The sequence below is a fragment of the Hippopotamus amphibius genome, chromosome 3, assembly GCF_030028045.1.
Source record: "Hippopotamus amphibius kiboko isolate mHipAmp2 chromosome 3, mHipAmp2.hap2, whole genome shotgun sequence".
Lineage (NCBI taxonomy): Eukaryota > Metazoa > Chordata > Mammalia > Artiodactyla > Hippopotamidae > Hippopotamus > Hippopotamus amphibius.
In genome coordinates this window covers 166,457,098-166,470,843 of record NC_080188.1, presented here as the reverse complement: position 1 = coordinate 166,470,843, position 13,746 = coordinate 166,457,098, and the positions used below count along the sequence as shown (strand labels likewise).

The 13,746-nt window shown below is 41.8% G+C and overlaps 1 protein-coding gene across 2 annotated transcripts in view; it reads left to right on the top strand.

Moving 5' to 3' along the window:
* C3H1orf21 (chromosome 3 C1orf21 homolog) overlaps positions 1–13,746 on the top strand; it is a 225,589-nt gene that overhangs the window by 76,043 nt on the left and 135,800 nt on the right. For both annotated transcript variants that reach the window (XM_057728999.1, XM_057729000.1), the window contains exon 2: positions 2,380–2,599. In XM_057728999.1, coding sequence (XP_057584982.1) covers positions 2,506–2,599 — 94 coding nt within the window. In that variant the 5' untranslated portion in view covers positions 2,380–2,505. The remainder of the gene's footprint in view (positions 1–2,379; positions 2,600–13,746) is intronic.

The window sequence follows — 13,746 nt, the reverse complement described above, 5'->3', positions numbered from 1 at the left end:
GGTGGGGAAGGAGGAGGATGCTGCCCCTGAGAAGGGGGTGGCTGGGAGGGCAGAGCAGCAGCAGCAACAACAACCCTTAGCAGCCACCTGCTTAGAGAGGAGGTTTCTCCCTTCTGCCTTTAGAACTGAATCCTGTCTCCTATCCTTTTTGTCTCATATTTCAGTGCTGTTTCTTTACAAACTATAGTAGGTTGACAGAATGGATTTCAACACTATTATAATTTAATCTCTCTCAACATGTGCTCAAATTTGGATCAAATGGACTTCCTATATCTTACTACGTTTTATAGTTTATCTGTATTAAGTTGGATAAAGTTAGCAAGGGCTCCTCCAGACCCTTCACAAGTGTCAGCCGTGCAGTCCTCTTCCCTGCCCCCACTTTAGCTCTCTGAACACACATGCAGGTGGGCACACACGTGTGTTCACAGGCACACACACACACACACACATACATGCGCGCTATACTCTTCCACACTGTAGTGTCTTAGCTCAGGCAGCTCTTTAGAGTTTCTACCAAACTTTAAGACCCTACAAAATGTCACCTCCTCTTTTAGTTCCTGCTTTTGCCCAATCATAATTTAATCTGCTGTTTTGAATTCCACATTGCCATAGATTCCTATGAAACATTTATCATGGCACTTAATACACTGTATTGTGTAGATTTAAAAAAAAAATGTCAGTACATCTGCCCCATCAGGCCTGGGAGCTCTATAGACCAGTGTGAGTAGACATCAATGGAAATACTGTAGTGTTAATGACATTGTGGCCAATTATCATCAGAATAGGCGCTTGTGTGTATATGTTATTCCATATAGCTTTTTTTTAAAACTTTTTTAAAAATTTTATTTTATTTTTTAAGCTCTTTATTGTGTAAAGCGATTATATTCCATATAGCTTTAAAAAGGGGAAAATGTATTAACACGAGGTTACCTAATAGTGTTAAAAAACTGATAAGCATTAACTAGGAGAAAACTCTTCCTTGTTTGTAAGACTTTACCAACTAACCCTATACTTTCTGTTAATGATTTAACATAACCAGTGGTAGAAAATAGTCTGGAGAACTGTACAAAGACATAGCTAGTGTTATAACTCTTGAGTCGATTTGTATTTGCTTGGCTTAATTATCTGTGTTATCTATGTTCATTTATTAGATTGATTTAGAATTACCTTTTAGTGTTGAGCTAATTTGAAAAATTCCCTTTGCTTAGATTAGATGGTTTAAATGATCGAATTTCTACATCCATGGATGTTGTCAATGCTCTACGAAGGAGGGCTTAGGGACACCATTCTTGTTGGAAGCGGTAACTTGCAGCTGCATTTGGGTAGCGCTGTTCTTGACACTGAGAAACAGCAATTGTTCCTAAAGGGGAGAGGAGAATAGTGGGATGTGGGTGCTAATGACGATTAAGAGGGTGGCGTGCTGCAGCTTTTGCTCGGCCATGAGTGTGAGGGGTAAGGGCCTGTGTTACAGGGGGATGGATGGAGAGGAAGACATGGGTGGACGCTTCAAAGTAAACATCTACAAGACAGGGATGGCTTGATAAGGATGATGAAAAAATAAATAAAAATGAGCGAGTATGCAAACCTTGAGAATTTGGGTAACAACCTTGAGTGGGGCAGGGGAAGGTAAATTCACTGCAGTTAACTAGCAGATCTTCTCCCTAGTGGTTTATCCATAAATACTCTATCAGCCTTAGTAGAGGTCAAATGGGGGTACAAAGGCTCTGAAAGAGGTAGACGACCACCTCGTTTTCGTCTCTTCATGTTCCTACACCTGCTCGTCCTTAAAGTGTTCAGATAACTAAGCAGAAAATGGACAAAAGTACGTTTAGGTCCTTGCCCCCATCTCTTTCCTTCCCAAACAGTGAAATAAAATACTGAATCCTTTATAGAACCCATTGGAAATGCATAAATAGCCCATGTTCCAGCCCACCTCCCGCTGGCAGAATTTGAGGAGCTGGGAAGAGCTGGCCTGAGTGGAGGACAGGATGAGGAAGATGGAGGACTTTTCCCAGCCTCTGGAACTTGATGGGTCTCATCCTTCCTCGGAAGGTTTTTGAGATTCCAGACCATTAGCAAACCTATATAACCCATTAAGTTTGTGTGTGGAAAGTAGGCGTGCTCAAATATTTATTTGAACAAATAAATAGCAATTTTTTATCGCCTCAAAAAGTCCAGCCACACGCTGCACAGGGCGCAGGCCTTCTGATCTTGCTTTTCAAGCGGGGGTCAGATGAGAATGACCCACACTGCATTTCCTCCTCTGCACCAGGTCGCACCCCTGTCCTGTGGGGTTGGGTGGGAATTCACACAGCACTGTGGGACACGGACACACGGGCTTCAGGTCACATGTTCTGATCTAGCGCTGTCTTCCTGCAGGTGCGCACGTCTGGACCGACGCAGCAAGAAGGCAGATTTTCCTTGTGTCTAAAGAAGAAAAAAATGTCCCCGTGTCTGTAGAGATGATTTGCAGTTCAGCCCGGCTGAAGCTGACCGAATGAGACTATGGGCTGTGCCTCCGCCAAGCATGTTGCCACTGTTCAAAATGAAGAGGAAGCCCAGAAAGGGAAGAACTACCAGAACGGAGATGTGTTTGGCGGTAAGTGCCACTGAACCTCATTCCTAGCCCTCAGTCCAGGCCTTGCACACTTGCTGGAGTGAATAATTGCAGTGTTATTGTGTTATGCCGTTTGGCAGGGTGGTGCGGGTAAAGGGCTGTTGAAATACGATAAAAACCAATGCAGATCTTTTACACTGGACAGTTTTCATCATAATTTATACCCAGAAGACTTTGAAGAAGATCATGGGCATTTTATGCAGAGCTCAGGTTTAAATCAAGCTTTGAAGAACGAGTAGGACTTAGTTGCATGGGGCAGTGGCCGCAGGGTGTCCTGGTCCAGAACCGTAGGACTGAACACGTGGAGGTCCAGAAGCGGGTGAGGATTTATAATTGAGGGAATGAGATGGTTTTTGGAGTTTATTATACGTTTATAAGAAAGTACTCTTTATGTGAATTATAAATTCTCGGATTCAAAAATATAATTACAGTGGATTTAGAAATCATCTTTTAACCATTCTCTGATGATTCATAGCGACTTGAGACTCTCTAGCGTAAAAGTCACCAACTGCCAAGCCACGGCCACATCTGGCTTGCAAATAGATTTTCTTTGGCCCCCAGAGAATTTTAAAATAAAGAGCAAGGCAGCCTTTAAAAATCAGGATGTTTAACCCCAAATATCTTGAGATGATCTGACAACACTGATTTTCCATTTCCTGAGGCAACAGTTGGCGGGGCGGGGTAGCAGTTGCCATTCAGACTGTGGCCTCCAGTAGACGGCTAAGTCTTCCCCGTGAATGCACATCAAGCCCAGTTCACTCACTGGTGTTGCACACCTGGCCACTTACAGGCTTTCGAGTTTGCTGAATCTTGAGTTTGTCCTTTGGAAGACCAGTGATTACCCTGATGAGGGGTGGCTGTGTGTTCATACAAAATTCCAGTTCGTCCAGGCAGATGAAGCAGCTTTTGCTGAATTGCTTTAACAATAATACCCACAACGTGACATTTACATGGCAGTTTTATTCATAAAACCACCTTTTCATCTCTTATTTGATAAAGAACCTCATTGAAATACTGTTTATATGTAAACAACTCAAGTTGCACTCTTCAGTCTCTGTCAAGGAATTCTACTGAGTTTCAATATCTAGCTTTGAATCCTTCGCAGTGGTTGTTTCCATCCCCTGGGGAAGAATTAGGAACAATGTGGAAGGGGTAATGCTCTGTTACAAGTGGCCTCGTTATATATGGTGGGAGGAAGATTTCATTTTGGTTTGTTTTAAGGAGATGTGTTTGTTGCCTGGAACAGATTTGCTTCTAGTGCTCACTACCGATAGAAATGAGAACTGTGGAGAAGAGTGACATAGGAGCATCTTAATAAAACTAGAATCCAGATCTTTGAAACCACACCTTCTGGGAAAACAGCTAATAGGAACTAGAGTCATTACTGTCACTCTCAAGCACTTAACTTTTTGGGAGGAAATAATCTAATATCAGGGATTTGTTTAAACTAATTTCTGTGTGAGATCCTGTGTCATTGTCATTTTTGTAATTAGAGCTAAGACTTACGGAGCTGCCACCATATGTCAGACACTGAGAAGCATTTACATTCATTTCTGTGTTGAATTTTCACAGCAATCCTGTGAAATCTGTGCTGTCTCAGTTTTACAGATTTGGAAGCTGGAGCACAGTGTGACTAACTGGTCTGGAGTTGCTCAGCTACTAAGTGATAGAATCAGATGTCTCAGACTCCAAAGTCCACATTTCTTTCTCAATCTCGTTTCTGGCCGTCTCCCATCCATCACTCATTCTTTAATGCAAAAAAGTATTGACTGGCTGGTACATGATGTGTCAGACCCTTTGCTAAATGCCATGGAGGATACAGAGATAAACCTTGCTTTCTAGGACTTTGTAAGAGGATGAGGAAGTGTTATGAGGCAGAATAAGCCCCATACTAGAAAAGGAAAAGACATACACATCATGATAAGAGTCAGAGGAATGGAGAGACTGCCTTAAAAGGTGAGATCAGAGCAGATTTTTTACAGAGGTGACCGTTGAGCCTGGCCTTAAAGGACTGGAGAATCTAAACCTGTCAGATGAAGGGTGTAGGAAGGAACTGGACGAGGAAAGGCTAGAGGTGATCTGACCCATATTCAAGAATTACAAGTAATCCAGTTTGAATGGAATATAAAATATAAGTGAGAGGGAATTGACTAGAAAACTAAGTTAGGGTTAAATTATGGAGAATTTTGAATACCAAGTTACAGTCTGTAGAAAGATGATCTTAGACTTGCAAGAGCAAAAATTCAGTGATATTCAATATGTTGTATTTATATTTTGCTTCGCAGTGAAACCATCTAAGCATCCTTTGCTAATATGGTTACAACGTCTATAACGAAGAAGACTTTCTGTTGTTCTACAGTACCGCGTGTAGTTTGCAAATGTTACCATCTAATAAAGGAGCCTTGTGTTAGTCAACTATTGCTGGGTAATAGACCACCTCAGGATCTCCGTGGCACTCAACAATAAGTGTGTTTATCTTGATCACGAGTTGGCTGATGAGCTGGAGTGGCTCTGCCCGCTGTCTCTCTCAGCTTCCCCCAGGGACCAGTGAGCCAAGGGTGGTATGCTCTTCTTTTACAAAAGGGTAAAAGTGCAAGCAATACGCATGATGCCTCTTAAGCTTAAGCTTAGGCTTAGACTCGCACGCTGTCACTTGCACCCACATTTTCTAGCCACATCAAGTCACATGAACAGGCTGAAAGACAAGGGGCAGAGAAGTCCATCTGACCACAGCACATTCATGGCAACGGTGTGGAAGGAGGGAAGGGTCAAGAACTGGGGCTAATAATTCTGTCTACCCCATGCCTGCCCGGTCATTGCTGTCTGTGTGGCTCCCTGCAGTCCATGTCATAGCGTGCCCTTAAGGCCTCTCTTCATCCTCCCAGTACTCACACTTCAGTTTTCTTCACTCCAGCCTTCATCATCTTGTTACTCTTTCTGACATCAGCATTTGCAGATTTGTGGCATGATGTTAGATAAAGCAGGAGAGAGAGAGCTTCATGTACCAGGCAAGGGAGACAGTTTTCCTGGTCCTGCAGGGGGCTGGGAGTAGAATTGTCAGAAGCTAGTGTGACCATCAATGCCAGTATCCTAGATGTTACTGAATGCTAGAGCGTGAATATGACAAGAGAAGGTCCTATCTGTTTCTCCACTTGAATTAGTTTGCAAGCAGAAGTCTGCAAAATTCCAGTAGAATCACAGATGGTCACAGATGAATGGAAATCTGGCTCACTTTTAGCCATTTGATATCTTTTGTCACCCATTGTTTCAGTGATTTATTATCATATAGCAAAGGACCCCAAACTTAGCAGCACTGATTTATTATTTCTCCCAGTTCTGTGGGGGGGCTGGGGTTCCTCTGCTGATTTTGGTCTGGGCTCAGCCATGCAGCTGTATTCAGCTAGGAGCTCAGCTGGGCTCGACTGACCATGATGGCTTTGGACCTCTCTTTCCGTCCAGGTAGTCAAATTTTCACTTGGCAGCCAGCTTCCAAGAGAGAAAGTAGAAGCTTCCAGGCCTCTTAAGACCCGGGCTTGAAAGTCCAAGAATGTCACTTGTGTCAGGTTCTGTTGAGCAAAGCAAGTCACAAGACCAGCCGAGAGTCAGGGGAGCACAAAAGCTCTCCATCTCTTGAGTCTGTGCCGATAGGGAGGAGAAGAATCGTTGGAAGCTATCTTTGGAGACCAGTTACCATACCCATTGACAGAGGCAATGAGAACTCATGCCTGGATTACATTCCAACCTGGACGGTTGTATTCCTGCTTTCTAAATCACGCCTCTATTTTCCACTGAATAAAGTGGCCTCATTCACTTTTAAAAGCTTAATATTTTAAATGTTTCAAAAATGTTATCACCACATGTTGTTGAAGAGTTGACAAAGTCTGTGAAAGGTGGCATATTTGGGGACGGCTCTGAAGTATGTGTCTCTGAGTGTGTGTACACACACACATTTGACCCTTTTCCTAAAAGTGTTAATTTAATTTTATAGCTTCTAAGGACATGTTGGGGAGCGTTGATAAGCAGTGTGTTTTTACAAATGGTAATTTCCATTTATATGAAGCACTTTGGTCTCTGTGTTATTTTGGTTATTTAGGAGACCAACCACTGCAAATGTGTGGGACAGAATTTCTATAGAATATGCCACCATTGAAGATTAAGTGACAAATGGGCATCTTGACTCGTAGATTTCATAGAATTCAGGAGATCGTTGACAAAGAACGTTATTATTGACATTTACCTATAGACTTTCTTTCACTTCAAATATAGAGGCTTACAAAGTTTTAGATCTAAAGCAGTGTCTCAATACTGTGGCCCTTTCAGAAGTAAAATCCAGGCCAGAAAGCTCCATCTCCAGATTGGAATTTTCCTTCCCTTGGTGGTCAGGGCAGATGTGAAGAGTGGTCAGCAGATTTGCTGAGGTCATTCAGAGGACAGCGGAGCAGATTGCCATGGCCAGCTTGCATAAAGTAAGTGACCAACAGGCTCAAGTTATCGGAACTATTTAAGCAAGTTCTAAGGGAAGCCAAGTGCTTATGGGATTTCTTTCAACCATCATTCACTTAGACTGTTAAAGTAGGTGCGCAAAACAGATTCAGGTCTTATTAGGGAAATTTTCATGTCGAACCTGAGATCATTATCTCTTCTTTAGCCCACACCCCTCACCCCCCCCCAAGGGGGAAACTCTTCAGTTCTATTGACTTTCCTAGCTGCATGAAGGTCACCATCATTCTTCCAGTAATGTAGGCTTTACTCTCGAAAAGGCTTTAAACTTGAGGCCTTTGTCTTTTCCGGTTCCCAGATCTGTGACTCCCACCCTCTCCTAGCATCACTTTTCCTACCACCAGCGTAGATTAGGCTGTTACAGTCCATAACCCAGAATAGCGCGGTGTCCTTCCTCTGAACTGATGCTCCATCAGCCCTCTTTGTTGTTTGCTTCTTTGCTTTTGTTTTTAACTCTCAATTTTTCTGCACGGTTGTCAGATGGCAGCAAGTTTTTCTAAAGTACTCCTTTGTCCATGTTAATTCTCCTGCACTCAGTTCTTAGACAGTAAAATCCTAAATCCTTAGTGAACATTCAAGACCTCTGATGATGGCTCTTACCCTCTTACCCACCTTGGCAGCCTTGCTTCATACTCTCTCCCTCATGTTCCCTGTTCTTCAGCCAGTTGGGACAACTCCCCCTGTGACCACTTTGCACACTTGTGTCCTCCAGGTCAAATGTTTCTGCTTGGCATGGGCCCTTTCTCCTGCTTTCATCTCTTTAAATCCTGCTCTTTTTCCAAACTGAATAAAGCTTTTCTAATACCTTCAGAAGGAAGCTCTTTCCTGCCACCCCAGAATATGTTTTTACATACTTACGTGTTTGATTTATTGCTTGTACGTCTCCTCTCATTATTTGTGTACGTGTGTCCTCTCTCTTAAGAGCTGGAAAGCCCCTTGGAGGCAGGGACTGATGGACCTTGAGAGGACCCAGGGTTCCAGAATGCCAGGAGCTGGAGGCAGAGAGATTGTTCAGGAAACAAGGTGGGCCCTGCCCATGCCAGCTCTCCCTCTATGATAAGGTGGCCTTGATTGATTGAGGACCAAGATGGTCCTGATGTTTATAAATGTTCCCTTAAGTGGAAGTGCTTAGAGTAAATTCTTCTAGAGTGGTGGTGTGTAAAAGAGCAGCAGTAAAGCAAGAATTTGGCTGCTTTCTTTCACTTGGGCTCTATGTTACTGTGTGGCTTCAGTTCTAATCTGGTTCTTGGCTACATATTATAAATTGAGAACATATAACAGGTGTGTGTGTGTGGAGGGGGAGAGTGTGAGTAATGGTGTTATGCCAATCTGTTACCTATCTAAAATACTAAAGGCACCAACTTCACAGGTTATGGTGCAGATTTTTTTTAACTTTTTATTTTCTATTGGAGTATAACAATGTGGTGATAGTTTCAGGTGCACCGCAAAGCCAATCAGCCATACATACACATGTATCCATTTCCCCCCAAACCCCACTCCCATCCAGGCTGCCACAGAACATTGAGCAGACTGCCCTGTGCTATGCAGTAGATCCTTGTTGGTTATGCTTTTTAAATATAGATTAAATGAGAAAATAAATGTATGCATAAGTTCAAAGCAGTTGGAAGCAAAGTAATAATTCACTGTTATTTCCTGTAATAAATTATGGTTGTGTAAGATGAAGATTAATTAAAGATTAATCTGTGTTTGTGCTTGTGAGACAGTAGCAGAGAGAATGATGTTTAACTCTGTGCCATCCAGTACAGTAGTCACTGGCCACATGGGACTATTATGCATGTGAAATAAGGCTAGTGCGTATTGAGTTATGCTGTAAATGTGAATTACACACGAGATTTTTGAGGACTTACTATAAAAAAAAAACCATCAAATAGCTCACTAATTTTCTTTTGATTACATGTTGGAAAGATAATACTTTGGATATACTGAGTTAAATAAAATATTAAAATTAATTTCACTGGTTTCTTTTTACTCATTTAATATGGCTGCCAGAAATGTTTAAAGTACTTACATAACTCACGTTATATTTCTATTGGGGAGTGCTAGTTTAAGTCACTAGAAGGTAGTGTTGTTTACAATGTCCTTCCTGTTTCAAGTTTGTTTTGGAGTTCACTTTGTATCGAATTGAAGAGGAAAGCGCTAGATAGGATATGGGGATAGATGTATAAATACAGCTGACTCACTTTGGTGTACCTCAAAAGCTGGTACAAGAGTGTAAAGCAATTATATTCCAATAAAGAGCTTAAAAAAAAAATTCTGCATCACCTGGCATTCCAGATCTGTTTTGAGACAGGCCAGGGGCCAAAATGAAGAGGCTGGGCCAGGCTACTCCTATTTGCAGCTAATTTTCTGCTCTGACTCTCCAGGGAGAGACGCAGGTGGGGAGCACAGGACAACCAGAGAGGTAGAGATTGGGAGCCCGCCTGGGAGATTAGGAAGAGTAAACTCTTAACTTGCTCATCTCTCAGTGCTAATTAGTGGCCGTCTTTTGATGTAATCAAAAGAAAATTGGCTGCCTCCCCTGTAGCTTTTTTGCTGGCCTCCAGAAGTTTCTTTTGACTGTTGAAGTTATTTCCCAAAGGTCAGAGAGGACATCTTTCCCTCCCCCCATTTTTTTTAGTGAGTTGGTAAAGAACCTTAAAAGAAAAAATATTTAATGGGTGTGTGATAGAGCTGGGTTACAGTCATAAAAGCTGAAAAAAATTGAAGTCAGGATGAGTAAGGAACCTGGCCCTGGGTTTAGTCTTTGAAGATTCCATGTCTTGAGCTGAGCCTCAGAAAGGTCTTAAAGGCTTTTAGTGCACGTGGGGCTCATAAAGTGATAGAAGTCAGTCCACCTTGGCCGGGAGTTTCCACCTCACACTTCCGAAGGGAAAGTACTTAGGCCAGTGTCTGATTCAGAGACGGTCTCACAGTATCTTAGTTTCATTTTCTGCTTTTAGATTGTTCCTGGGCCATTGTGATCGGTGCTTATCCTTTTGACAGGAGAGAGGAGACAGGCCCACACCGTGAGCATGTAAGGCAGTGGTTGTGAGTTCCCTCCTGCCAGCTGGGTTTGTTCCAGCTTCCCCACTTCCTGTGTTGTCTTTGACAACGAACCTCACCAGTGCCTGAGTTTCCTTGTCCACAATATAGAGATAATAATGGTATCCGCCACTCGGAGTTGTGTGGAGGATCAAACCAGTTAACAACGGAAAGCACTTAGAAAGATGTCAGGTGTAATTAGCAGTCGAGCATTAGTTGTAAATAGGAGTAGACTGGCCCAGCCTCTCATTTTGGCCTCTCGCCCACCTCAAAACAGACTGCACTGGAATGCTACGTGATGCAGAATTTAATCTAGCTCAGGTAGAGTCGATCTGAAATTCTGTTTGGAAAATTTTTCTATGACAGAAAATCTCAAAATGCGCAATACTTTCTATATTTAAAAAAAGAAAAATCCAAGTGCTATTTTTCCTTCCCTTGCCAGTGGTATCACAAGCCTGTTCTTTTAACATTAGATATAGAAGTAAGTGGAGAAGTACGACCCTTTGTCACTTATTGCTACAAGGCAGCCTGATTGCAAGATGAGGGAACCTCTGAGTTCTCAGATGCTGTTGGCAGGGACATGCTGGCAGGACCCTCGGTGGCATCCCTTCGGTTTTATGTCTTGAGGGTTTCCTTCACTTGCTCCCTTGCCCCTCTAGGTGCCTGGTCTTCTCTGTGGCTGTCTGCAGCCCTTCCTCAGGCAGCAAATAAGACTGAACTTGGCCCTGGAGAAGGCAGCGGAGATGCTGCTGGGTGCCTCCCGGCCTCCTGGTACCATCCAGCGGAACGCACAGAGGACAGGAGCTGTGGGCAAGGCTAGTTCTCTGCCGGGGAAAGTTCTAAAAAAGTGACTCAGCCACAAGAGAGAAGGTGGGAGGGTTTCTGTACCCATAGCACTTCTCATCAGAGTTATTTTCTCCTGAATGACGTCACAGAATTCAGAAATTCAAAACAACGGCCTCTTCCTGGAATCCTGGTTGATATGGCAGAAAGGATCTGTTTTGCCATCAGCACCTGCCAGGTAGCACTTACCTAGCAGCACCTACCTGGCAGGAGCCACCTGCAGTGCACACCTGGCCATACCTGTCTGGTGCGTGGACCTCACTTAGACCCTGGCTCTCTACAGAGCAGCACAGTACCTACCTTCTACACCTGGAGGGTTAAATGTGCCTGTTTCCTTTGCCCCTGAATCATTACTTGGCACCAAAAGCACAGACCCACACTTTACAGTTTATAAGGCCTTTTCATGAGCAGTTATTATTATAATCCCCACTTGATACAAAAGGAAACTGAAGAGCCCCGCCCGTTCACTTAACTAAAGAAGTGAGACTGTGGCTAAAGGATACAGACTCTTGACAAAGGGCGATTCTCCTCTCAGGAGTAAGGTATCTGCCTTTGTCATTAAATCCGAACCCACTTTTGCTCAAAAGTCTTTGCCAAGCAGTTGTTAACTGGCTGCCGAGTTCAGCCTCAGCTTTTACGTGAGGATGTCAGGAGACTCTGTTGTGGTAATTAGGGCTATTTTCAATGGACCTCAAGTTCACTCTCACAGTAAATGCACAGGCCTGAAATCTGGCTAATTGGTTTCAAAGCCTGGCTCAGCTACTCACTAACAGGTAGTCTCAGCAAATTAATGAGCCCCTTCTTGCCTCAGTTTCCCCATGTGTATAGAGAATACAGTACTAGTACTTACCTGCCTTCAGAGGACTTAAATGCATCAATGTATAGAAAGCCCTTAGATTAGGACTTGCCACATGATATGCACCGAGTGAAGCCCATTTCTTATCATCCTCATCTGAGCAGCCTTAGTTTCCCTAGACTCTGCTGGGAGAAAAGCATAACCAGTTTATTGCAGATGTGGCAGTCTCCAAACTTGAACAAGTTCAGTGATTGTCTGCGTAAGACTTAGTTCTTTATTTTATATTTTAGAATATTTGTGTTCCTATAATTTGTTCTTTCTCTGTTTTGACCTAGACCAGCTTCTGTTCTGTGTAAAATGTGAGTGTGTATGTGTCTTTAAATCAAAAGACTAAAGTATATGATTTAAGAGTGGTAAATGTAGTATGCCTTATTGCTATAAAAGTGTGGTTTAAAAAGCAATCCCACCATAGAAGTTAGCAAATATATTTTCATTTATCAAACATAAATGAAAGTGTGTGTTGTGTTTGTGTGTATGGTGTGATCCAGCATGTTCCTGCTCTTGGGTTTATCATGTACGGTGAGGATGTTTATAGAAGGAAGGACATTTCTTTGTGAAGCGTGGTGGAGAGGCCAAGAGGCAACAGACCCAGACTGTAATTGGGTAAATGCATTCATAGCTAACTGAAGTAAAAAGATGCACAAATTAGATACTATTTCAATTCATGTTTTATTCTTTATTCATATTGAACCCTATTTTATTCTTTAAAATATGAATCATTTTATAGAACTTATATTCATAAGTATAATATTAAAAATTGAATTTCTAGCTCATGCCTTCATACTAGAGTTTTCCAGATGAGTCCAAAGGTTGAACTATAAAATATGAAACCAGAAAAGTACTATAAAAATATGGATTTTTTTTATAATCTTAGGTTGCAAAATGTCTTATTCATAATGCCACAGAACCCAACAACCCTAAAAGAAAAAGCTGACTACTTAAAATTTTAAATCTCCGCATGGCAACAAACACACCAACCGCCATGAACTAAGTTAAAAGACAAATGTCAGTGAGTGAGAATAATATTTGCAACACAAATAGGGTTAAATTCACTAGTATAAAAAGCCTGAAATCTATAAAAAAAAAATTTCCTTAAAATATATAAGGAAAGAACTAATACCCAAATTGAAAAATGGATGAAGTTTGTGACCAGGCGGTTGAAAAAGAAAAAAATTGAAAAGGCCAATAAACATGCAGAAAGATATTCAACTTCTTAGCAATCAAATAAACCACAACAAAAACTCAAAGCAAAACAAAACATTTTTCACCACTCAAATTGTCAGGAACAGGCATCTGTCTCATGCTGTAACTGGGAATGTCAAACCAGAACAATTTTTCTGGGGCACCAAATGGTAATGTATACTATATAAAATTTAAATGAGCATGGCCTTTGCCCCAGCAGCCCCACTTCTAGGAATTTATCATAATGAGATAATTGGACAAGTGTGCAGCCAGGTATGCTCAAGGGTCTTTCTCACTGATGAAACATATATCGAATGCAGCCATTAAAGAGTAAGGTACTCTGTATTTATTGAGATGGAAAGAGGTCTACAACATATTGGTAAAGGGTTTTACACAGCATACCTTGTTTGTAAATTTTATATATTTAAAATATATGTAAAATTCTGTGCAAGTGCATAAAAGAATTGTTTGAAAGGCTGTTTACCAAAGCATTAACAATGGCAAGCTCTCTATTGTGGAGTTTCAGGTGATTCTTGATTTCTTTTTTTGTATTTTCCTGTATGAGTTAACACTTTTATGGTTAACATTTGTCATTAACACAACCATTTATTTTGATAAATATAATTTTTGTTTTCATCTTCCAAAAGCCTTCAGTTGTGCTTTCAGGGTAATGTGAAATCTATCCCACAGGAGAAAGCTCTGTCTA